Source organism: Bombina bombina, chromosome 12 (assembly GCF_027579735.1).
Source record: "Bombina bombina isolate aBomBom1 chromosome 12, aBomBom1.pri, whole genome shotgun sequence".
NCBI lineage: Eukaryota > Metazoa > Chordata > Amphibia > Anura > Bombinatoridae > Bombina > Bombina bombina.
The window spans coordinates 103,497,560-103,524,606 of record NC_069510.1 but is presented as its reverse complement, the minus strand read 5'-3'; the positions used below and the strand labels follow the sequence as shown (position 1 = coordinate 103,524,606).

At 36.5% G+C, this 27,047-nt stretch overlaps 1 protein-coding gene across 1 annotated transcript in view; it reads right to left on the bottom strand.

The window, feature by feature from the left end:
• The window catches only part of PLP2 (proteolipid protein 2), a 43,305-nt gene extending 26,787 nt beyond the window's left edge, over positions 1-16,518 (bottom strand). Inside the window, exon 1 of the mRNA XM_053696200.1 lies at positions 16,283-16,518. Coding sequence (XP_053552175.1) covers positions 16,283-16,378 — 96 coding nt within the window. The 5' untranslated portion in view covers positions 16,379-16,518. The remainder of the gene's footprint in view (positions 1-16,282) is intronic.
• Between the last annotated feature and the right edge of the window lie 10,529 nt (positions 16,519-27,047).

Genomic DNA, 27,047 nt, shown 5'->3' with positions numbered 1-27,047 from the left:
CTTGCCATTTTCCAAATCTTTACTGGCTAATCTGATGTTGCTTAAGTGCTCGGTCATTCTTGCCCCAAGACATCTCGTCGTCATTTCGACATAGAATAAATCACAATCACATGATAAACAATATATAACATTTGTGCTTTTGCAATTTATGTGGTTATTAATAAACCACTTCTTGCGAAACCTATCTGTTATAGTTTTCTTCTTTATCATATGTGGACAGACTTTACAGCTGCCACATGCAATTGACCCTTTGTAAATTGGAGCTTTTTTAGCATTTCTATTGTAGTGACTGCTTGTAAGATGGTCACTCAGATTGTTAGCTCTTCTATATGTAAACAAAGGTTTGTCTGGGATGACAGTTTGCAATTGTTCATCAGCTTCTTGCAAAATATGCCAGTATTTTTGTATGATATTTGAAACAGAATGGCTGTGACTGGTATAGGTGGAGATAAACCTGAGTAGGTTATTATCTTCTACCCTTTTAGGCCTCAAAAGTTCAGATCTGTCTTTCATTAGAGCTTTATTATAAGCTTTCACTAAGGCTTTTCTCGAATAGCCCCTCTGGAGCAGTATATTCCTTAGCTCTTTAGCAGCACAATGAAAAGATTCCACAGTAGAACAATTCCTACGAATCCTAAGGTATTCACCTATCGGTAGACTTTTAATAGTATTTGGATGATGGTGACTATCAGCACGTAGGATGTTGTTAGTGGATGTAGGCTTTCTGTATGTTTCAGTCTCCACATGATTATCAACCCTCCTAATAGTGAGATCCAAAAATTCTACCTTATTCTTATCAGTCGCCATGGTGAGAAATAAGCCCAAAGGATTCGTGTTTAAAGTGGAGATAAATTCAGATGAGTTCATTAGTCCCCTCCCACACAAATATTATGTCGTCTATATACCTGGACCAGTGGGTAATGTGCTGTGTAAACCTATTAATAGTATCATGAAATACTATAGTTTCCTCCCACCAGCCCAGGTATATATTTGCATAGGTAGGGGCGCAAGACGTCCCCATTGCCGTCCCGCACGTTTGCAAATAAAACTTGTCATCGAAGACAAAATAATTGTGTCCCAATACAAATTCCAATAACTCTATTAGAGATTCCTTGGTCATATTGGACATACAATCATTTTTAAGCAGAAAATGTGATACTGCCTTACAACCCCATTTAGTGTCAATACTAGTGTACAACGATTCAACGTCACAGGTCACTAAGATAGAGTTGGATGTTAAGTGAATCTGATCAATTTTATTGAGAACGTGCATGGTGTCCCTCGTGTAAGATGGCAGGGACTCTACAATGTATCTAAGTCTTGCGTCAATGTATTTGCCAGCCTTTTCCGTTAGAGATCCTATACCTGAAACAATGGGTCTACCCGGGGGACATAACAGATTCTTATGTACCTTAGGCAGCAAGTACAGTGTAGCTACTTTTGGTTGCTTAGTTTCCAAGAATTTGAACTCTTTATGATCGATTATGCCACTAGACAGTGCTGAGCTAATGAGTTTATTATATTGCACTAAAAAACCCTCTGTTGGATTGCCGAAGAGGCTCTTATAGTTTTTATCATTACTGAGTTGTCTTTTAGCTTCATGTAGGTACATATGGTTAGGCCATAGGACTATATTACCACCTTTGTCACTTTGTTTAATTTCGGTATCTGTCCACTGTGTTAGTTCTTTTAATGCTTGTTTTTCTTCCACTGTTAAATTAGCAGAACAAGACTCATTATTATCTGGAAGACTTAAAATGTCTTTGCAAACTAAATCCAAAAAGGATACAGTGTTGTGAGAGATGTTACTAGGTGGTACAAAATGTGACTTGGATTTATGAGCAATCATATATATAACCAGAGTTACTGATAACAATTTATCGTATAACACAATAGTTATGTTTGATTGCCATAATGGCTATATATATGCTATGTATATTGAGGGTATGCCTAGGTATAACCTAAAAGTATCTACATGATACTCAATTCATAGTATTTTTTGACATATGATTAGCAACCTATTACCCATTAATATACAAGATGTGCACCCAGATTGGGTTACCATACTAAAATTAAAGGTGATATTTTAGGTCATATTAACATTATAAAGAAAAAAAAAATCTCTTTTTTTCTTAATGAATTAGCATTCAGAACCTGTATTACACCGGAATAGGTTTGGGCCCCTTCTGTAGATCCTTGTAATATCACATTGTCATAAATATATTACAATCATTTTATTGTGGCAAGTTACGGCAATGTGTGTGTCTTTTTTCAGGGTCTACAATGTAAAATTCTTTGAGTGCATGTCCTGTATTTAGTTAAATTCTGATACTTGTCAATCCGAATTTCCTGCCTGATCTCACAGTTAACGTATGACAAGCTCTCTCAATAATTCTAGCATGCGGCATTTGACAGTGTAGAAATAGAATTGTACATCGAGCACTGTCATTATTGGGTCATATTATGCATATATGGTTTACAGCGATGATACGCTCAGTGTATGTTGGCCCTGATATAATGATGGATAAATGGAGCGGATCATACTGGCAAATAATTTATCGCAATGAATACACTTTTTCACAAATGATTGCCGATTGTTAAAGTGACTTGCGAGTCACATATGTATTAGGATTAGAGGCTCGATATTAGGCTAGAAGACGATAGGACCCCTGCTCATAACATAGCATCCAATCCTTGCGCTGGTAACTTGCGGTTTGCCTCCAGCACATAAGTAATTGAATGCGATTGGTCAATGGGGGGGGCGCATCCGCCTGCTATGCTGTGATTGGTCCTTACTGTTTGGTGCAGGGTTTAAAAGGGTTGCATGGCGGTCAATCGGCTTGTCATTTTTCTAATCAATAACACATTGAGAAAGGCCATATAACGGCCGAAATGCGTTTGTGTGCTGATTTTAAATATTTTAGCAATAGCAACTACTTCTTTTGGTTATCTAGGAGCTGCTTGTACATGCTATTCTGTGTCACCCCTGACACCTGATGCCAATGTTTCCTGTTATCGGCCAGGAATATATGGGGGTGGCAGTTAGATAGCTTTGCAGTTGTACTGGATTTAAAGTGTTGCTTTTTACTTTAGTGTTGTGGGTATTATTCTGGCGATTATTATATCGCTTTTTCCACTATATCTTTTTACATTTTAAGTAATGAAATAATAATTTGAAGTTTTAATTACTTTTCTCACCTCCTAGCGGTGTATATATGCTGTTTTATAACAGCTTGTTACCAAACTTAGGATAAGAGTGCTACTAATCCCCTCTTTATTCCCATCACTTTCCCCTTTCCTTACTATATGATTAACAACAAGGGGCAGTACCGAAGTTATTTACCTTTTACTTCTAATATCCTATACACACATTAGACACAGTACCAATATTAATCATTACTTGTTAAGATACAGTGTATATATGATAGTATGTGTGCAGGTTACAGTGTATATATGATAGTATGTGCGTGCAGGTTACAGTGTATATATGACAGTCTGTGTATGCAGGTTACAGTGTATATATGACAGTATGTGTATGCAGGTTACAGTGTATATATGACAGTATGTGTATGCAGGTTACAGTGTATATATGACAGTCTGTGTATGCAGGTTACAGTGTATATATGACAGTATGTGTGTGCAGGTTACAGTGTATATATGACAGTATGTGTGTGCAGGTTACAGTGTATATATGATAGTATGTGTGCAGGTTACAGTGTATATATGACAGTCTGAGTATGCAGGTTACAGTGTATATATGACAATCTGTGTATGCAAGTTACAGTATATATATGACAGTATGTGTGTGCAGGTTACAGTGTATATATGACAGTATGTGTGTGCAGGTTACAGTGTATATATGACAATCTGTGTATGCAAGTTACAGTGTATATATGATAGTATGTGTATGCAGGTTACAGTGTATAGATAGTATGTGTGCAGGTTACAGTGTATATATGACAGTATGTGTGCAGGATACAGTGTATATATGACAGTATGTGTATGCAGGTTACAGTGTATAGATAGTATGTGTGCAGGATACAGTGTATATATGATAGTATGTGTATGCAGGTTACAGTGTATAGATAGTATGTGTGCAGGATACAGTGTATATATGATAGTATGTGTATGCAGGTTACAGTGTATAGATAGTATGTGTGCAGGTTACAGTGTATATATGACAGTATGTGTGTGCAGGTTACAGTGTATATATGACAATCTGTGTATGCAAGTTACAGTGTATATATGATAGTATGTGTATGCAGGTTACAGTGTATATACGATAGTATGTGTATGCAGGTTACAGTGTATAGATAGTATGTGTGCAGGATACGGTGTACATATGACAGTATGTGTGTGCAGGTTACAGTGTATATATGACAGTATGTGTATGCAGGTTACAGTGTATATACGATAGTGTGTGTATGCAAGTTACAGTGTATATACGATAGTATGTGTATGCAGGTTACAGTGTATAGATAGTATGTGTGCAGGATACGGTGTACATATGACAGTATGTGTGTGCAGGTTACAGTGTATATATGACAGTATGTGTATGCAAGTTACAGTGTATATACGATAGTATGTGTATGCAGGTTACAGTGTATAGATAGTATGTGTGCAGGATACGGTGTACATATGACAGTATGTGTGTGCAGGTTACAGTGTATATATGACAATCTGTGTATGCAGGTTACAGTGTATATTCGATAGTGTGTGTATGCAAGTTACAGTGTATATACGATAGTATGTGTATGCAGGTTACAGTGTATATACGATAGTGTGTGTATGCAAGTTACAGTGTATATACGATAGTATGTGTATGCAGGTTACAGTGTATATACGATAGTGTGTGTATGCAAGTTACAGTGTATATACGATAGTATGTGTATGCAGGTTACAGTGTATAGATAGTATGTGTGCAGGATACGGTGTACATATGACAGTATGTGTGTGCAGGTTACAGTGTATATATGACAGTATGTGTGTGCAGGTTACAGTGTACATATGACAGTATGTGTGTGCAGGTTACAGTGTATATATGACAGTATGTGTGTGCAGGTTACAGTGTATATATGACAGTATGTGTGTGCAGGTTACAGTGTATATATGACAGTATGTGTGTGCAGGTTACAGTGTATATATGACAGTATGTGTATGCAAGTTACAGTGTATATACGATAGTATGTGTATGCAGGTTACAGTGTATAGATAGTATGTGTGCAGGATACGGTGTACATATGACAGTATGTGTGTGCAGGTTACAGTGTATATATGACAATCTGTGTATGCAGGTTACAGTGTATATACGATAGTATGTGTATGCAGGTTACAGTGTATATACGATAGTGTGTGTATGCAAGTTACAGTGTATATACGATAGTATGTGTATGCAGGTTACAGTGTATAGATAGTATGTGTGCAGGATACGGTGTACATATGACAGTATGTGTGTGCAGGTTACAGTGTATATATGACAGTATGTGTGTGCAGGTTACAGTGTATATATGACAATCTGTGTATGCAAGTTACAGTGTATATACAATAGTATGTGTATGCAGGTTACAGTGTATATATGACAATCTGTGTATGCAGGTTACAGTGTATATATGATAGTATGTGTATGCAGGTTACAGTGTATATACAATAGTATGTGTATGCAGGTTACAGTATATATACAATAGTATGTGTATGCAGGTTACAGTGTATATATGACAATCTGTGTATGCAAGTTACAGTGTATATACAATAGTATGTGTATGCAGGTTACAGTGTATATATGACAATCTGTGTATGCAGGTTACAGTGTATATATGATAGTATGTGTATGCAGGTTACAGTGTATAGATTGTATGTGTGCAGGATACAGTGTACATATGACAGTATGTGTGTGCAAGTTACAGTGTATATATAACAGTCTGTGTATGCAGGTTGCAGTGTATATATGACATTATGCATGTTCAGGTTTTAGTTTACATATATATAACAAAAATGTGCAGGTAACAGTGTATAAATGACATTATGCATAGATGACATTTTCTATGTGTAGGTTACAATGTATATATGGTATTATGCATAGATGAGGTTATGCAGATTTCAGTTTATATAAAAAATATGCATGCAGTGTATATATGACATTATAAATAGATTACATTATGCATGTGTAGGTTTCAGTTTAAATATAACAACAATGTTCAGGTTACAGTGTATATATGATATAATGTGTGTTCAGGTTACAATGTTTGTGTATATATATATATATATATATATATATATATATATATATATATATATATATATATATATATATATATATATATATATATATATATATATATATATATATATATATGAAAAAAGTAAGGAAAATAGGCAGATGAGTTAATCCAGCATATATATAAATAAAATAACTCATTTTGTAGTTCATTAACAAGTCTAGACAGGCCAGAAGGCTTGTTTTTCCCACAGAAAATCTCTGAATTACATTGTTTCCAATACAGCAAAGGATTCTGGGTAAGATATGCAAATTAGGTTCACGACACACTTTTTACTTTGTCTGCTTTTCAGCAGATTCCCTTTACGCCAAAGAGTCGCTGTTCACACAGCTTATAAACTTAGCTAGGGTTAGTGCAGTGATTCATAACCATCCCAGGACAGACGGTTTCGTGGTTATTGCCACTCATCAGCTGGGAGAAGGTTTGAATCACTGCTGGGTGAAGTTGATTTTGGGCAAAATACAACAACATTTAAAATTTCCTCCACTACGCACAAAATATAGAGAAAATAACTCATTGTGTAGTTCATTAACAAATCTAGACAGGCCAGAAGGCTTGTTTTTCCCACATAAAACCTCTGAATTACATTGTTTCCAAAACAGCAATGCTTTGGCGTAAAGGGAATCTGCTGAAAAGCAGACTTGAAGTAAAAAGGTGTGTCATTGTGAACTGAATTTGCATATCTTACCCAGAATCCTTTGCTGCATTGGAAACAATGTAATTCAGAGGTTTTCTGTGGAAAAAAAAGCCTTCTGGCCTGTCTAGATTTGTTAATGAAATACGCAATGAGTTATTTTCTCTATATTTTGTACGTAGTGGAGGATTTCAAACTCACCTTTTACCTCCCCCTAATTTGTATAGATGACAGCATGCATGTGTAGGTTATAGCAGTGTTTTTCAACCAGTGTGCCGTGGCACACTAGTGTGCCGTGAGAGATCCTCAGGTGTGCCACGGCAGACTGACAACAGTGTGACATATTTTTTAAACGTTGCTTGTTTTTTACTCCCAGTGCAGGGGTAGTTTGTAGGAGGCATGGCATAACAGCACAATACATACAGTATGTGTGTGTTTGTGTGTATGTGTATATATATATGCTGTATTAGGCTACAATGTGTGATTTTATTTTAAATTTTGGGATGGTGGTGTGCCACAGGAATTTTTAATGTAAAAAAGTGTGCCACAGCAAAAAAAAGGTTAAAAATCACTGGGTTATAGTGTATATTTGTTATTATGAATAGATAACATTATGCACGTGCAGGTCACACTGTATATATGACATTATGAATAGATTACAGTATGCACGTGCAGGTTACAGTGTATATATGTTATTATGAATAGATTTCATTATGCATGTGTAGGCTATAGTGTATATATGACAATATGAAGATTACATTATGCACGTACAGGTTACAGTGTATATATGACAATATGAATAGATTACATTATGCATGTGCAGGTTACAGTGTATATATGACAATATGAATAGATTACATTATGCACATGCAGGTTACAGTGTATATATGACATTATGAATAGATTACATTATGCATGTGCAGGTTACAGTGTATATATGACATTATGAATAGATTACATTATGCACGTACAGGTTACAGTGTATATATGACACTATGAATAGATTGCATTATGCACGTGCATTTTACAGTGTATATATGACATTATGAATAGATTGCATTATGCACGTGCATTTTACAGTGTATATATGACATTATGAATAGATTACATTATGCACAAGCAGGTTACAGTGTATATATGACACTATGAATAGATTGCATTATGCACATGCATTTTACAGTGTATATATGACATTATGAATAGATTGCATTATGCACGTGCATTTTACAGTGTATATATGACATTATGAATAGATTACATTATGCACGTGCATTTTACAGTGTATATATGACATTATAAATAGATTACATTATGCACGTGCAGGTTACAGTGTATATATGACAATATGAATAGATTACAGTATGCACGTGCAGGTTACAGTGTATATATGACATTATGAATAGATTACAGTATGCACGTGCATTTTACAGTGTATATATGACATTATGAATAGATTGCATTATGCACGTGCATTTTACAGTGTATATATGACATTATGAATAGATTACATTATGCACGTGCAGGTTACAGTGTATATATGACATTATGAATAGATTGCATTATGCACATGCATTTTACAGTGTATATATGACATTATGAATAGATTACATTATGCACATGCATTTTACAGTGTATATATGACATTATGAATAGATTGCATTATGCACATGCATTTTACAGTGTATATATGACATTATGAATAGATTGCATTATGCACGTGCATTTTACAGTGTATATATGACATTATGAATAGATTGCATTATGCACGTGCATTTTACAGTGTATATATGACATAATGAATAGATTGCATTATGCACGTGCATTTTACAGTGTATATATGACATTATGAATAGATTGCATTATGCATGTGCAGGTTACAGTGTATATATGACAATATGAATAGATTGCATTATGCACGTGCATTTTACAGTGTATATATGACATTATGAATAGATTGCATTATGCACGTGCATTTTACAGTGTATATATGACATTATGAATAGATTGCATTATGCACGTGCAGGTTACAGTGTATATATGACATTATGAATAGATGGCATTATGCATGTGCAGGTTAGAGTGTATATATGACAATATGAATAGATGGCATTATGCATGTGCAGGTTACAGTGTATATATGACATTATGAATAGATTGCATTATGCATGTTCAGGTTACAGTGTATATATGACATTATGAATAGATTGCATTATGCACATGCATTTTACAGTGTATATATGACAATATGAATAGATTACCTTATGCATGTGCAGGTTACAGTGTATATATGACATTATAAATAGATTACATTATGCACGTGCAGGTTACAGTGTATATATGACATTGTGAATAGATTACAATATGCACGTGCAGGTTACAGTGTATATATGACATTATGAATAGATTGCATTATGCACATGCATTTTACAGTGTATATATGACAATATGAATAGATTACATTATGCACGTGCAGGTTACAGTGTATATATGACATTATGAATAGATTGCATTATGCACGTGCATTTTACAGTGTATATATGACATTATGAATAGATTGCATTATGCATGTGCAGGTTACAGTGTATATATGACAATATGAATAGATTACATTATGCATGTGCATTTTACAGTGTATATATGACATTATGAATAGATTACATTATGCACGTAAAGGTTACAGTGTATATATGACATTATGAATAGATTGCATTATGCACGTGCAGGTTACAGTGTATATATGACATTATGCATGTGCATTTTACAGTGTATATATGACAATATGAATAGATTACATTATGCATGTGCAGGTTACAGTGTATATATGACAATATGAATAGATTACATTATGCATGTGCAGGTTACAGTGTATATATGACATTATGAATAGATTACATTATGCATGTGCATTTTACAGTGTATATATGACATTATGAATAGATTACATTATGCATGTGCAGGTTACAGTGTATATATGACATTATGAATAGATTACATTATGCACGTACAGGTTACAGTGTATATATGACATTATTAATAGATTGCATTATGCACATGCATTTTACAGTGTATATATGACAATATGAATAGATTACATTATGCACGTGCAGGTTACAGTGTATATATGACATTATGAATAGATTGCATTATGCACGTGCATTTTACAGTGTATATATGACATTATGAATAGATTGCATTATGCATGTGCAGGTTACAGTGTATATATGACAATATGAATAGATTACATTATGCATGTGCATTTTACAGTGTATATATGACATTATGAATAGATTACATTATGCACGTAAAGGTTACAGTGTATATATGACATTATGAATAGATTGCATTATGCACGTGCAGGTTACAGTGTATATATGACATTATGCATGTGCATTTTACAGTGTATATATGACAATATGAATAGATTACATTATGCATGTGCAGGTTACAGTGTATATATGACAATATGAATAGATTACATTATGCATGTGCAGGTTACAGTGTATATATGACATTATGAATAGATTACATTATGCATGTGCATTTTACAGTGTATATATGACATTATGAATAGATTACATTATGCATGTGCAGGTTACAGTGTATATATGACATTATGAATAGATTACATTATGCATGTGCATTTTACAGTGTATATATGACAATATGAATAGATTACATTATGCATGTGCAGGTTACAGTGTATATATGACAATATGAATAGATTACATTATGCATGTGCAGGTTACAGTGTATATATGACATTATGAATAGATTACATTATGCATGTGCAGGTTACAGTGTATATATGACAATATGAATAGATTACATTATGCATGTGCAGGTTACAGTGTATATATGACACTATGAATAGATTACATTATGCACGTACAGGTTACAGTGTATATATGACATTATGAATAGATTACATTATGCATGTGCAGGTTACAGTGTGTATATGACATTATGAATAGATTACATTATGCATGTGCAGGTTACAGTGTATATATGACATTATGAATAGATTACATTATGCATGTACAGGTTACAGTGTATATATGACATTATGAATAGATTACAGTATGCATGTGCAGGTTACAGTGTATATATGACAATATGAATAGATTACATTATGCATGTGCAGGTTACAGTGTATATATGACATTATGAATAGATTACATTATGCACATGCAGGTTACAGTGTATATATGACAATATGAATAGATTACATTATGCATGTGCAGGTTACAGTGTATATATGACATTATGAATAGATTACAGTATGCATGTGCAGGTTACAGTGTATATATGACAATATGAATAGATTACATTATGCTCATGCAGGTTACAGTGTATATATGGCACTATGAATAGATTACATTATGCACATGCAGGTTACAGTGTATATATGTTATTATGAATAGATTACATTATGCACATGCAGGTTACAGTGTATATATGACAATATGAATAGATTACATTATGCACATGCAGGTTACAGTGTATATATGACAATATGAATAGATTACATTATGCATGTACAGGTTACAGTGTATATATGACATTATGAATAGATTACAGTATGCATGTGCAGGTTACAGTGTATATATGACAATATGAATAGATTACATTATGCACATGCAGGTTACAGTGTATATATGTTATTATGAATAGATTACATTATGCACATGCAGGTTACAGTGTATATATGACAATATGAATAGATTACATTATGCACATGCAGGTTACAGTGTATATATGACAATATGAATAGATTACATTATGCACATGCAGGTTACAGTGTATATATGACAATATGAATAGATTACATTATGCACATGCAGGTTACAGTGTATATATGACAATATGAATAGATTACATTATGCACATGCAGGTTACAGTGTATATATGACATTATGAATAGATTGCATTATGCACGTGCATTTTACAGTGTATATATGACAGTATGAATAGATTACATTATGCACATGCAGGTTACAGTGTATATATGACAATATGAATAGATTACATTATGCACATGCAGGTTACAGTGTATATATGACATTATGAATAGATTACATTATGCACATGCAGGTTACAGTGTATATATGACATTATGAATAGATTACAATATGCACATGCAGGTTACAGTGTATATATGACAATATGAATAGATTACATTATGCACATGCAGGTTACAGTGTATATATGTTATTATGAATAGATTACATTATGCACATGCAGGTTACAGTGTATATATGACATTATGAATAGATTGCATTATGCACGTGCATTTTACAGTGTATATATGACATTATGAATAGATTACATTATGCACATGCAGGTTACAGTGTATATATGACATTATGAATAGATTACAATATGCACATGCAGGTTACAGTGTATATATGACAATATGAATAGATTACATTATGCACATGCAGGTTACAGTGTATATATGTTATTATGAATAGATTACATTATGCACATGCAGGTTACAGTGTATATATGACATTATGAATAGATTGCATTATGCACGTGCAGGTTACAGTGTATATATGACATTATGAATAGATTACATTATGCACATGCAGGTTACAGTGTATATATATGACAATATGAATAGATTACATTATGCACATGCATTTTACAGTGTATATATGACATTATGAATAGATTGCATTATGCACGTGCAGGTTACAGTGTATATATGACATTATGAATAGATTACATTATGCACGTGCAGGTTACAGTGTATATATGACATTATGAATAGATTACATTATGCACATGCAGGTTACGGTTACAGTGTATATATGACAATATGAATAGATGGCATTATGCACATGCATTTTACAGTGTATATATGACATTATGAATAGATTACAATATGCACATGCAGGTTACAGTGTATATATGACAATATGAATAGATTACATTATGCACATGCAGGTTACAGTGTATATATGTTGTTATGAATAGATTACATTATGCACATGCAGGTTACAGTGTATATATGACATTATGAATAGATTGCATTATGCACGTGCAGGTTACAGTGTATATATGACATTATGAATAGATTACATTATGCACATGCAGGTTACAGTGTATATATGACAATATGAATAGATTACATTATGCACATGCATTTTACAGTGTATATATGACATTATGAATAGATTGCATTATGCACGTGCAGGTTACAGTGTATATATGACATTATGAATAGATTACATTATGCACGTGCAGGTTACAGTGTATATATGACATTATGAATAGATTACATTATGCACATGCAGGTTACGGTTACAGTGTATATATGACAATATGAATAGATGGCATTATGCACATGCATTTTACAGTGTATATATGACAATATGAATAGATTACATTATGCACGTGCATTTTACAGTGTATATATGACAATATGAATAGATTACATTATGCACATACAGGTTACAGTGTATATATGACAATATGAATAGATTACATTATGCATGTGCAGGTTACAGTGTATATATGACAATATGAATAGATTACATTATGCATGTGCAGGTTACAGTGTATATATGACATTATGAATAGATTACATTATGCATGTGCAGGTTACAGTGTATATATGACAATATGAATAGATTACATTATGCACGTACAGGTTACAGTGTATATATGACAATATGAATAGATTACATTATGCATGTGCAGGTTACAGTGTATATATGACAATATGAATAGATTACATTATGCATGTGCAGGTTACAGTGTATATATGTTATTATGAATAGATTACATTATGCATGTGCAGGTTACAGTGTGTATATGACATTATGAATAGATTACATTATGCATGTGCAGGTTACAGTGTATATATGACAATATGAATAGATTACATTATGCATGTGCAGGTTACAGTGTATATATGACAATATGAATAGATTACATTATGCATGTGCAGGTTACAGTGTATATATGACAATATGAATAGATTACATTATGCATGTGCAGGTTACAGTGTATATATGACATTATGAATAGATTGCATTATGCACGTGCAGGTTACAGTGTATATATGACATTATGAATAGATGGCATTATGCATGTGCAGGTTAGAGTGTATATATGACAATATGAATAGATTACATTATGCATGTGCAGGTTACAGTGTGTATATGACATTATGAATAGATTACATTATGCATGTGCAGGTTACAGTGTATATATGACATTATGAATAGATTACATTATGCACATGCAGGTTACAGTGTATATATGACAATATGAATAGATTACATTATGCACATGCATTTTACAGTGTATATATGACAATATGAATAGATTACATTATGCATGTGCAGGTTACAGTGTATATATGACAATATGAATAGATTACATTATGCACGTGCAGGTTACAGTGTATATATGACATTATGAATAGATTACATTATGCACATGCAGGTTACGGTTACAGTGTATATATGACAATATGAATAGATGGCATTATGCACATGCATTTTACAGTGTATATATGACAATAAGAATAGATTACATTATGCACATGCAGGTTACAGTGTATATATGACAATAAGAATAGATTGCATTATGCACATGCATTTTACAGTGTATATATGACAATAAGAATAGATTACATTATGCACATGCAGGTTACAGTGTATATATGACATTATGAATAGATTACATTATGCACATGCAGGTTACAGTGTATATATGACAATATGAATAGATTACATTATGCATGTGCATTTTACAGTGTATATATCCCAGTAAGCAGGTTACAGAGTCAATATGACAATGAGCAGTTTTTACATATAACACCAGGGGCGTGTCAGGAAAGGCAGATTTACTAGCATTACTCATCCCTTCCTGTCTGTGTGTTTATAGCTGTGTGTGTCAGTGCTATGGTAATGTGTGTGCTTAGTGATTTGCTGATATGATTATTCAGTGTAAAAAGGGGTGGCATGGCAGCAACTTATGTGTAATGTGTAAGGGCGGGAGACTGCAATACACAGCACACAGAACAGGCAACTTGTTGTACAAGGCAGCGGGGGAAGGAGAGAGAATTTCTGAGAGGGGAAAATGCAAGAGGCAGATGGAAACAGGAGGAGGGGGGAGTGAGAGCAACTTATAGTGTGTGTAAAAGTATCAACAGGCAGCAAAACACAGGGAGACAGAAACGGGGATTGAGAGAGGGGGAAAGAAGAGAGGAGTGAGAGACAGAGAAAATAGACAGAAAATGGGTGAGACAAAAAAAGAGGAGGTTAAATTGCAGAATAGTAGAGAGGGAGAAGTTTCACAGTTGAGGGAGGGAGGACAGAAGGAGAAAAGAGTACAATATGATAAACAAAACCCCAGAAAGAGGTGTTACAATGTTAGAAACAGGAAAGAGAAGTTTAACTGGGTAAGGAAAGGGATAAAGAGAGCTTAGTAGAAAGAGGGGGACATAGAATTTTGAGAGGAGAGTTTAGAGGGGACACGGGGGAAAGTTTAGAGGGGCATGGGGGAGAGTTTAGAGGGGGCATGGGGGAGAGTTTAGAGGGAGTGTGGCGGGAGAGTTTAGAGGGGGCACGGGGGAGAGTTTAGAGGGGGCATGAGGGGGAGAGTTTAGAGGGGGCATGAGGGGAGAGTTTAGAGGGGGCATGAGGGGGAGAGTTTAGAGGGGGCATGAGGGGAGAGTTTAGAGGGGGCATGAGGGGGAGAGTTTAGAGGGGGCATGGGGGAGAGTTTAGAGGGAATATGGGGGAGAGTTTAGAGGGGGCATGAGGGGGAGAGTTTAGAGGGGGCATGAGGGGGAGAGTTTAGAGGGGGCATGGGGGAGAGTTTAGAGGGAATATGGGGGAGAGTTTAGAGGGGGCATAAGGGGCAGAGTTTAGAGGGAATATGGGGGAGAGTTTAGAGGGGGCATGAGGGGGAGAGTTTAGAGGGAATATGGGGGAGAGTTTAGAGGGGGCATGAGGGGGAGAGTTTAGAGGGAATATGGGGGAGAGTTTAGAGGGGGCATGAGGGGAGAGTTTAGAGGGGGCATGAGGGGGAGAGTTTAGAGGGAATATGGGGGAGAGTTTAGAGGGGGCATGAGGGGGAGAGTTTAGAGGGGGCACGGGGGAGACTTTAGAGGGGGCATGGGGGAGAGTTTAGAGGGAATATGGGGGAGAGTTTAGAGGGGGCATGAGGGGGAGAGTTTAGAGGGGGCACGGGGGAGAGTTTAGAGGGGGCATGGGGGAGAGTTTAGAGGGAATATGGGGGAGAGTTTAGAGGGGGCATAAGGGGGAGAGTTTAGAGGCAATGTGGGAATAGGACAGAGCAAACTAGGAGCAAGCAGAGTGGGTTTGGCAGCAGTTGGTGCCCAGCTCACACTTACTATCTCGGCTGCTATGACCATTCCCTTCCTGGTCCTCAGGTAGGATGTGATGCTGCCCATGCAGCTGGTCTGCTGCTGCTGCCCTGAGTCCGACATGCTGGCACGGAGGGGCAGTGATGTGTGGGGAGCTGTATGGGGCTGGGTTGGGCTGGGAGCTGGGTGTGTCTGTGCAGCTGTCACCGCCTGACTACACAGCAAGTCTAGATGGAGCTATGTGCTTCAGTTTGGTTATGAGATTGCTGCACTCACAGCTGGCACTGAGGGAGGGTACCTGCAGCTCCCTGTTAGGGAAGGGGTTAAGTTCCAGTGGAGTTAACTCTTTGGCTGACTGAGTAGGATGTGGCACAATTCTTTGCAACACATCCTAGCTACCTCCAGCAGCCCAGGGGTAAGTCCTATTAAACATAGTTCACTGTCCCTGTCCTAAAGAACAGCAGGAAAATAATAACCAGGGTGCACAAGGTAGGTATTAACCCTTCTCCTACTGATCCTGATTTCACACCTTTTAGCTTCAACAACTATTAAAGGTGTGCACATAAATGTAACAGTTGTGTTAGTGACCAGCTTGAAAACATTGCTGTTCTCCTGTTTCTATGGCAACTAAAGATGTATTTTTAAACAATCTGCTCTCACTCATAGCTCCCATGGCCGTCTGTGAATGTTATTATTTGCCTGACAGTGAGCAGCACTGAATAACTCCCACACCCTCCCAAGGGAAAACTATATTTTGCTGTTAACAGAAGCAGAAGCAAAATCACTGAGATACACACATGGTACACCACAAAGCAAGAACTCTGTGTCCAGGGCTAGGTTAACAGTAGATCAGATATTTATGGTGAAAGCTAAAGTTGTTTTATTGACCATATATGGGAATACTGGCCCCTATTCCAATCCATCAGACTCCCATGTGAAAATATTGTAATGCCACTTAAAGGGACATTAAACCCAAAATGTTTCTTTCATGATTCAGACAGAGACTACAATTTTAACCCCTTAAGGACCACAGCACTTTTCCATTTTCTGACCGTTTGGGACCAAGGCTATTTTTAGATTTCTGCGGTGTTTGTGTTTAGCTGTAATTTTCCTCCTACTCATTTACTGTACCCACACATATTATACACAGTTTGTCTCGCCATTAAATGGACTTTATAAAGATACCATTATTTTCATCATATCTTATAATTTACTATAACAAAAATGATAAAATATGAGGAAAAAATGGAAAAAAACTAATTTTTTCTAACTTTGACCCCCAAAATCTGTTACACATCTACAAGCACCAAAAAACACCCATGCTAAATAGTTTCTAAATTTTGTCCTGAGTTTAGAAATACACAATGTTTACTTGTTCTTTGCTTTTTCTGCAACTTATATAGCAATAAATACAAGAAGCACTTTGCTATTTCCAAAACACTTTTTTTCAAAATTAGTGATAGTTACATTGGGACACTGATATCTGTCAGGAATCCCTGAATATCCCTTGACATGTATATATATTTTTTTAGTAGACAACCCAAAGTATTGATCTAGGCCCATTTTGGTATATTTCATGCCACCATTTCACCGCCAAATGCGATCAAATAAAAAAAAAAAAGTTTACTTTTTCACAAACTTTAGGTTTCTCACTGAAATTATTTACAAACAGCTTGTGCAATTATGGCACACATGGTCGTAAATGCTTCCCTGGGATCCCCTTTGTTTAGAAATAGCAGATTTATAAGGCTTTGGTATTGCTTTTTGGTAATTAGAAGGCCGCTAAATGCAGCTGCGCACCACACGTGTATTATGCCCAGCAGTGAAGGAGTTAATTAGGTAGCTTGTAGGGAGTTTGTAGGCTTAATTTTAGCTTTAGTGTAGTGTAGTAAGTAGACAACCCCAAGTATTGATCTAGGCCCATTTTGGTATATTTCATGCCACCATTTCACCACCAAATGCAATAAAATAAAAAAAAAGTTACATTTTTCACAATTTTAGGTTTCTCAGTGAAATTATTTACAAACAGCCTGTGCAATTATGGCACAAATGGTTGTAAAAGCTTCTCTGGGATCCCCTTTGTTCAGAAATAGCAGACATATATGGCTTTGGCGTTGCTTTTTGGTAATTAGAAGGCCGCTAAATGCCGCTGCGCACCACACGTGTATTATGCCCAACAGTGAAGGGGTTAATTAGGGAGCTTGTAGGGTTAATTTTAGTGTAGCGTAGTGTAGTGTAGTAGACAACCTTAAGTATTGATCTGTGCCCATTTTGGTATATTTCATGCCACCATTTCACCCCCAAATGCGATCAAATAAAAAAAATTGTTCACTTTTTCACAAACTTTTTTACAAACTTTAGGTTTCTCACTGAAATTATTTACAAACAGCTTGTGCAATTATGGCACAAATGGTTGTAAATGCTTCTCTGGAATCCCCTTTGTTCAGGAATAGCAGGCATATATGGCTTTGGCGTTGCTTTTTGGCAATTAGAAGGCCGCTAAATGCCGCTGTGCACCACACTTGTATTATGCCCAGCAGTGAAGGGGTTAATTAGGTAGCTTGTAGGGAGATGCAGGGTTAATTTTAGCTTTAGTGTAGAGATCAGCCTCCCACCTGAAACATCACACCCTCTGATCCCTCCAAAACAGCTCTCTTTCCTCCCCCACCCCACAATTGTCCCCGCCATCTTAAGTACTGGCAGAAAGTCTGCCAGTACTAAAATAAAAGTTGTTTGTTTTTTTGTTTGTTTTAAAAAAAACAACAAACAAACATATTCTGCTGTGTAGGATCCCCCCCTTAGCCCCCAACCTCCCTGATCCCCCCCCCAAACAGCTCGCTAACCCACCCCCTCTACCTTATTGTGCGCCATCTTGGGTACTGGCAGCTGTCTGCCAGTACCCAGTTTACAATAACATTTTGTTTTGTTTTCATTTTTTTCCCTATTTTTCTGTAGTGTAGCTTCCCCCCCTCAAAAACCAATCCCCCACCCCCTCCCAGATCCCTTAGATCACAATTCCATCTCTCCTATCTCTCACTTTATTTGGCAAAAAGTTTCATAGTGTAGCAGTTCCCATCCGCTACCGCTCTGTGCACGCGCGTCCCCTAGCATGATCCCGCCCCCCTCTAACACGCAACCCTCATTGATGGCCACCCACCCGCCTCCCACATCGGCTCCCACCCACCAACGATCACGGCCATCAATGTCCGATGCAGAGAGGGCCACAGAGTGGCTCTCTCTGCATCGGAAGGCTAAAACATGTTATTGCAGGATGCTTAATATTGAGGCATCACTGCAATAACATAAAAGCGGCTGGACGCGATCAGGATCGCTTCCACCGATTTCAAACACCAACGACGTACAGGGTACGTCCCTGGTCGTTAAGGACCTTTTTTTGTACCCTGTACGTTGTTGGTCCTTAAGGGGTTAATCAACATTTTTATATATATATATATATATATATATATATATATATATATATATATATATATATACATACATACATATATATGTTAAAGAAATAGCAATGCACATGGGTGAGACAATCACATGAGGCAAATATGTGCAGCCACGAATCTAGATATGCTTTTCAGGAAGGAATATCAAGAGAATTAAGCAAATTAGATAACAGAAGTAAATTAGAAACTTGCTTAAAATGTTATTCTCTATCTGAATCATGAAAGAAGAAAATTGAGTTTAATGTCCCTTTAAGTGAGTGTTTTCCTTTACAATCCATACGGAGAACCATTTCAGTAAACAGTATTACAGGAAAAATCTTTCTTTCATGTAATTAGCAAGAGTCCATGAGCTAGTGACGTATGGGATATACATTCCTACCAGGAGGGGCAAAGTTTCCCAAACCTCAAAATGCCTATAAATACACCCCTCACCACACCCACAATTCAGTTTTACAAACTTTGCCTCCCATGGAGGTGGTGAAGTAAGTTTGTGCTAGATTCTACGTTGATATGCGCTTCGCAGCAGGCTGGAGCCCGGTTTTCCTCTCAGAGTGCAGTGAATGTCAGAGGGATGTGAAGAGAGTATTGCCTATTTGAATACAATAGTCTTCCTCTAGGGGATCTATTTCATAGGTTCTCTGTTATCGGTCGTAGAGATTTCTTCTCCTACCTCCCTTTTCAGATCGACGATATACTCTTATATACCATTACCTCTACTGATTCTCGTTTCAGTACTGGTTTGGCTATCTACTATATGTAGATGAGTGTCTTAGGGTAAGTAAGTCTTATTTTATTTATGACACTCTAAGCTATGGTTGGGCACTTTATATGTAAAGTTCTAAATATATGTGTTTAAACTTATATTTGCCATGATTCAGGATAATCAGTATTCCTTTATTCAGACTGTCAGTTTCATTATTTGGGATAATGCATATGAATAAATACATTTTTTCTTACCTTAAACATTTTTCAATTAACTTTTTTTCCTGCGGGCTGTTAGGCTCGCGGGGGCAGAAAATGCTTCAATTTATTGCGTCATTTTTGGCGCAAACTTTTTTGGCACAAAATTTTGTAATTTCCGGCGCCATAGTTGATGCCGGAAGTTTGTCGTGGTTACGTCATTTTTTGACGTATGTGTGTTACAGACGTTTTTTTGCGCCAAAAAATGTGGCGTCGTTTTTGACGTCAGAGGAAGTTGCGTCATTCTTGGCGCCAAAAAATATGGGCGTTATACTTGGCGCCAATAATGTGGGCGTCATACTGGTCTCCACCTTTTTTCACATTATTTAAGTCTCACTTTTTTATTGCTTCTGGTTGCTAGAGGCTTGTTTATTTTGCATCTTTTCCCATTCCTGAAACTGTCATTTAAGGAATTTGATAATTTTGCTTTATATGTTGTTTTTTCTATTACATATTGCAAGATGTCACAACCTGACCCTGGATCAGAATCTACTTCTGGAAAGACGCTGCCTGATGCTGGTTCTACCAAAGTTAAGTGCATCTGTTGTAAACTTTTGGTATCTGTTCCTCCGGCTGTAGTTTGTGTTAGTTGTCATGATAAGCTTTCTAACGCAGATAGTGTCTCCATTAGTAATAATCCTTTACCTGTTGTTTTTCCTTCAACATCTAATGTTCAGGATGTCCCTGTTAATGTAAAATAATTTGTTTCTAATTCTATTAGGAAGGCTCTGTCTGTTATTCCTCCTTCCAGTAAACGTAAAAGGTCTTTTAAAACTTCTCATATTTCAGATGAATTTTTAAGTGACCGCCATCATTCTGACTTATCTGTTTCTGATGAGGATCTATCTGGTTCAGAAGATTCTGCTTCAGATATTGACACTGATAAATCTTCATATTTATTTAAGATGGAGTTTATTCGTTCTTTACTTAAAGAAGTGTTGATTGCATTAGATATGGAGGAGTCTAGTCCTCTTGATACTCAATCTACTAAGCGTTTAAATTCGGATTTTAAACCTCATGTAGTTATTCCTGAAGTTTTTCCAGTTCCTGATGCTATTTCAGAAGTAATTTCTAGGGAATGGAATAGTCTGGGTACTTCATTTACTCCTTCTCCAAGGTTTAAGAAATTGTACCCTGTGCCATCTGATAGATTAGAATTTTGGGACAAAATCCCTAAAGTTGATGAGGCTATCTCTACTCTTGCTAAATGTACTACTATTCCTATGGCGGATAGTACTTCCTTTAAGGATCCTTTAGATTGGAAGCTTGAATCCTTTCTAAGGAGAGCTTATTTATGTTCAGGTAATCTTCTTAGACCTGCTATTTCTTTGGCTGATGTTGCTGCAGCTTCCACTTTCTGGTTGGAGGCTTTAGCGCAACAAGTGTCAGACCATAATGCTTATAGCATTGTTAAACTTCTTCAACATGCTAATAACTTTATTTGTGATGCCATTTTTGATATCATTAGAATTGATGTCAGGTATATGTCTTTAGCTATTTTAGCTAGAAGAGCTTTATGGCTTAAATCTTGGAATGCAGATATGACTTCTAAGTCAACTTTGCTTTCTCTTTCTTTCCAAGGTAATAAATTATTTGGTTCACAGTTGGATTCTATAATTTCAACTGTTACTGGGGGGAAAGGAACCTTTTTGCCTCAAGACAAAAAATCTAAAGGTAAATATAGGGCTGCTAATCGTTTTCATTCCTTTCGTCAGAATAAGGAACAAAAGCCTGACCCTTCCACTAAAAGAACGGTTTCTGTTCGGAAACCTTCTCCAGTCTGGAATAAATCCAAGCCTTTTAGAAAGTCAAAACCAGCTCCCAAATCCGCATGAAGGTGCGGCCCTCATTCCAGCACAGCTGGTAGGGGGCAGGTTGCGATTTTTCAAAGATATTTGGATCAATTCGATTCACAGTCTTTGGACTCAGAACATTGTTTCACAAGGGTACAGAATAGGTTTCAAGGTAAGGCCACCTGTGAGAAGATTTTTTCTCTCACGCATTCCAGTAAACCCAGTAAAGGCTCAGGCGTTTCTGAAATGTGTTTCAGACCTAGAGTTGGCTGGGGTAATTGTGCCAGTTCCAGTTCTGGAACGGGGTCTGGGGTTTTACTCAAATCTATTCATTGTATCAAAGAAGGAGAATTCCTTCAGACCAGTTCTGGATCTAAAAATATTGAATCGTTATGTAAGGATACCAACATTCAAAATGGTGACTATAAGGACTATTCTGCCTTTTGTTCAGCAAGGGCATTATATGTCTACAATAGACTTACAGGATGCATATCTTCATATTCCAATTCATCCAGATCACTATCAGTTCCTGAGATTCTCTTTTCTGGACAAGCATTACCAGTTTGTTGCCCTTCCGTTTGGCCTAGCAACAGCTCCAAGGATCTTTTCAAAGGTTCTCGGTGCCCTTTTCTCTGTAATCAGAGAACAGGGTATTGCGGTTTTTCCTTATTTGGACGATATCTTGGTACTTGCTCAGTCTTTACATTCTGCAGAATCTCATACGAATCAACTTGTGTTGTTTCTTCAAAGACATGGTTGGAGGAGCAATTTACCAAAGAGTTAATTAATTCCTCAGACAAAGGTAACCTTTTTGGGCTTTCAAATAGATTCAGTGTCCATGACTTTGTCTCTAACAGAAAAGAGACGTCTGAAGTTGGTTTCAGCTTGTCGAAACCTTCAGACTCAATCATTCCCTTCGGTAGCTTTGTGCATGGAAATTCTAGGTCTCATGACTGCTGCATCGGACGCGATCCTCTTTGCTCGCTTTCACATGAGACCTCTTCAGCTTTGTATGCTGAACCAGTAGTGCAGGGATTATACAAAGATATCCCAATTAATATCCTTAAATCCCAATGTTCGATCTTCTCTGACTTGGTGGTTGAATCACCATCGTCTAATTCAAGGGGCTCCTTTTGTTCGTCCAACCTGGACTGTAATCTCAACAGATGTGAGTCTTTCAGGTTGGGGAGCTGTATGGGGATCTCTGACAGCGCAGGGGGTTTGGGAATTTCAGGAGGCGAAATTACCAATCAACATTTTGGAACTCTGTGCGATTTTCAGAGCTCTTCAGTTCTGGCCTCTTCTGAAGAGAGAATCGTTTATTTGTTTTCAGACAGACAATGTCACAACCGTGGCGTATGTCAATCATCAAGGTGGGACTCACAGTCCTCAGGCTATGAGAGAAGTATCTTGGATACTTGTATGGGCGGAATCCAGCTCCTGTCTAATCTCTGCGGTTCATATCCCAGGTGTAGACAATTGGGAAGCGGATTATCTCAGTCGCCAGACGTTACATCCAGGCGAATGGTCTCTTCACCCAGAGGTATTTCTTCAGATTGTTCAAATCTGGGGAATTCCAGAAATCGATCTGATGGCCTCTCATCTAAACAAGAAACTCCCCAGGTATCTGTCCAGATCCAGGGATCCTCAGGCGGAAGCAGTAGACGCGTTGTCGCTTCCTTGGAATTATCAACCTGCTTATATCTTTCCGCCTCTTGTTCTTCTTCCAAAAGTGATTTCCAAAATTCTAATGGAACGTTCGTCTGTATTGCTGGTGGCTCCAGCATGGCCTCACAGGTTTTGGTATGCGGATCTCGTTCGGATGGCAAGTTGCCAACCTTGGACACTTCCGTTAAGGCCAGACCTTCTATCTCAAGGCCCATTTTTCCATCAGGATCTCAAATCATTAAATTTGAAGGTATGGAGATTGAACGCTTGATTCTTAGTCATAGAGGTTTCTCTGATTCAGTGATTAATACTATGATACAGGCTCGTAAATCTGTGTCTAGAAAGATTTATTACCGAGTCTGGAAGACTTACATTTCTTGGTGTTCTTCTCATAAATTCTCCTGGCATTCTTTTAGAATTCCTAGAATTTTACAGTTTCTTCAGGATGGTTTGGATAAGGGTTTGTCTGCAAGCTCTTTGAAAGGTCAAATCTCTGCTCTTTCTGTTCTTTTTCACAGAAAGATGCTAATCATCCTGATATTCATTGTTTTGTACAGGCTTTGGTTTGTATCAAGCCTGTCATTAAGTCAATCTCTCCTCCTTGGAGTCTTAATTTGGTTCTGAGGGCTTTACAGGCTCCTCCGTTTGAACCTATGCATTCTCTGGATATTAAATTGCTTTCTTGGAAAGTGTTATTCCTTTTAGCCATCTCTTCTGCTAGAAGAGTTTCTGAGTTATCTGCTCTTTCTTGTGAATCTCCTTTTCTGATTTTTCAAAAAGATAAGGCAGTGTTGCGGACTTCATCTAAATTTTTACCTAAGGTTGTGAATTCTAACAACATTAGTAGAGAAATTGTTGTCCCTTCATTGTGTCCTAATCCTAAGAATTCTCTGGAGAAATCTTTACATTCTTTGGATGTAGTAAGAGCTTTGAAATATTATGTTGAAGCTACTAAAGGTTTTAGAAAGACTTCTAGTCTATTTGTTATCTTTTCTGGTTCCAGGAAAGGTCAGAAGGCTTCTGCTATTTCTTTGGCATCTTGGTTAAAATCTTTGATTCATCATGCTTATGTAGAGTCGGGTAAGTCCCCGCCTCAAAGGATTACAGCTCATTCTACTAGGTCAGTTTCTACTTCCTGGGCTTTTAAGAATGAAGCTTCGGTTGATCAGATTTGCAAAGCAGCAACTTGGTCTTCTTTGCATACTTTTACTAAATTCTACCATTTTGATGTTTTCTCTTCTTCAGAAGCAGTTTTTGGTAGAAAAGTACTTCAGGCAGCTGTTTCAGTTTGATTCTGTTGCTTATTATTTCTTTTTTTGATTTGGGTTGTGGATTATTTTTTCAGCGGAATTGGCTGTCTTTATTTGATCCCTCCCTCTCTAGTGACTCTTGCGTGGAAGTTCCACATCTTGGGTATCTGCTATCCCATACGTCACTAGCTCATGGACTCTTGCTAATTACATGAAAGAAAACATAATTTATGTAAGAACTTACCTGATAAATTCATTTCTTTCATATTAGCAAGAGTCCATGAGGCCCACCCTTTTTTGTGGTGGTTATGATTTTTTTGTATAAAGCACAATTATTCCAATTCCTTATTTTTTGATGCTTTCGCTCCTTTCTTATCACCCCACTTCTTGGCTATTCGTTAAACTGAATTGTGGGTGTGGTGAGGGGTGTATTTATAGGCATTTTGAGGTTTGGGAAACTTTGCCCCTCCTGGTAGGAATGTATATCCCATACGTCACTAGCTCATGGACTCTTGCTAATATGAAAGAAATGAATTTATCAGGTAAGTTCTTACATAAATTATGTTTTTAGACAAAACTGTACATACGTGAATAACGTGAAATTATAACACAAAACCTGTAATATATTCCATATTGATTATCATATCTAATGTGTTTGAACGGAGGATGTTTTTTACTTAAATTAACAATAAACGCCTTTGCATTTTTATATAAAATGTTTAGTTATGCACAACTTTGTAATATATTAATCATATATATATTTTGTCCATTTATCATGTAATTTAGTGCTGAAATTGGAGTAATTTCTAATTCTTAGAACTTGAAATGCATCCTGCTAATTTATCAAGGCTAACTCTGCTACATATCGGACCCTAATTGGCTTTATCAGATAACTGCAAAACAATGCATTTTGCAGTCATAAACTAAGGTTCTGAAGATGGTTTGTTAGTATGTTTCATAACTAAAAAGGGCAATTTGAGGTAACGCATACATTTTTGGTTAAACCAGAAAAAATTGACATTTTATTTAAAATGTGAACATAACGTGTTAAAACATTAAAAGAACATTAAACTGGACACAACTGCAACAGAATATATTGTTTTCCTTTGTCCCCATGTTCAACTTTTTATTTTAATTCTATTATCCAATTTGTTTTGTATCCTTTGTTGAAAAGAATACCTAGATAGGCTCAGTAGCTGCTGATAGGTGGCTGCACATATATGCCTGATGTTATTGGCTCACACAATGTGTTAAGCTATTTCCCAGTAGTAAATAGGAAAGTTATTAAAAGTCGTATGCTCTATCCTGAATCATGAAAGAAACATTTTGGGCTTTATGTCCCTTTAATGTTTCTGGCTTTTTGACAGCTGTATTGTTCTCTTCAGGTTAGCGCGCACAAAACAGAGCAGGAGGTTTACATTTTTTCCTTTTTTATACACAGTTTAAAAGTGACATAATATTATATATATACGCCGGGGTTAGGTTCCAGAAGGAATGGTTGTAAATCGAAACTGTTGTAAATTGAAACCCAGTTTATAATGTAAGTCAATGGGAAGTGAGGGAGATAGGTTCCAGGCCCCTCTCAAAATTGTCATAAGTAACACCTAATACATTATTAAAGCTTTGAAATGAAGACTTTAAATGCTAAACAGCATTATAAACC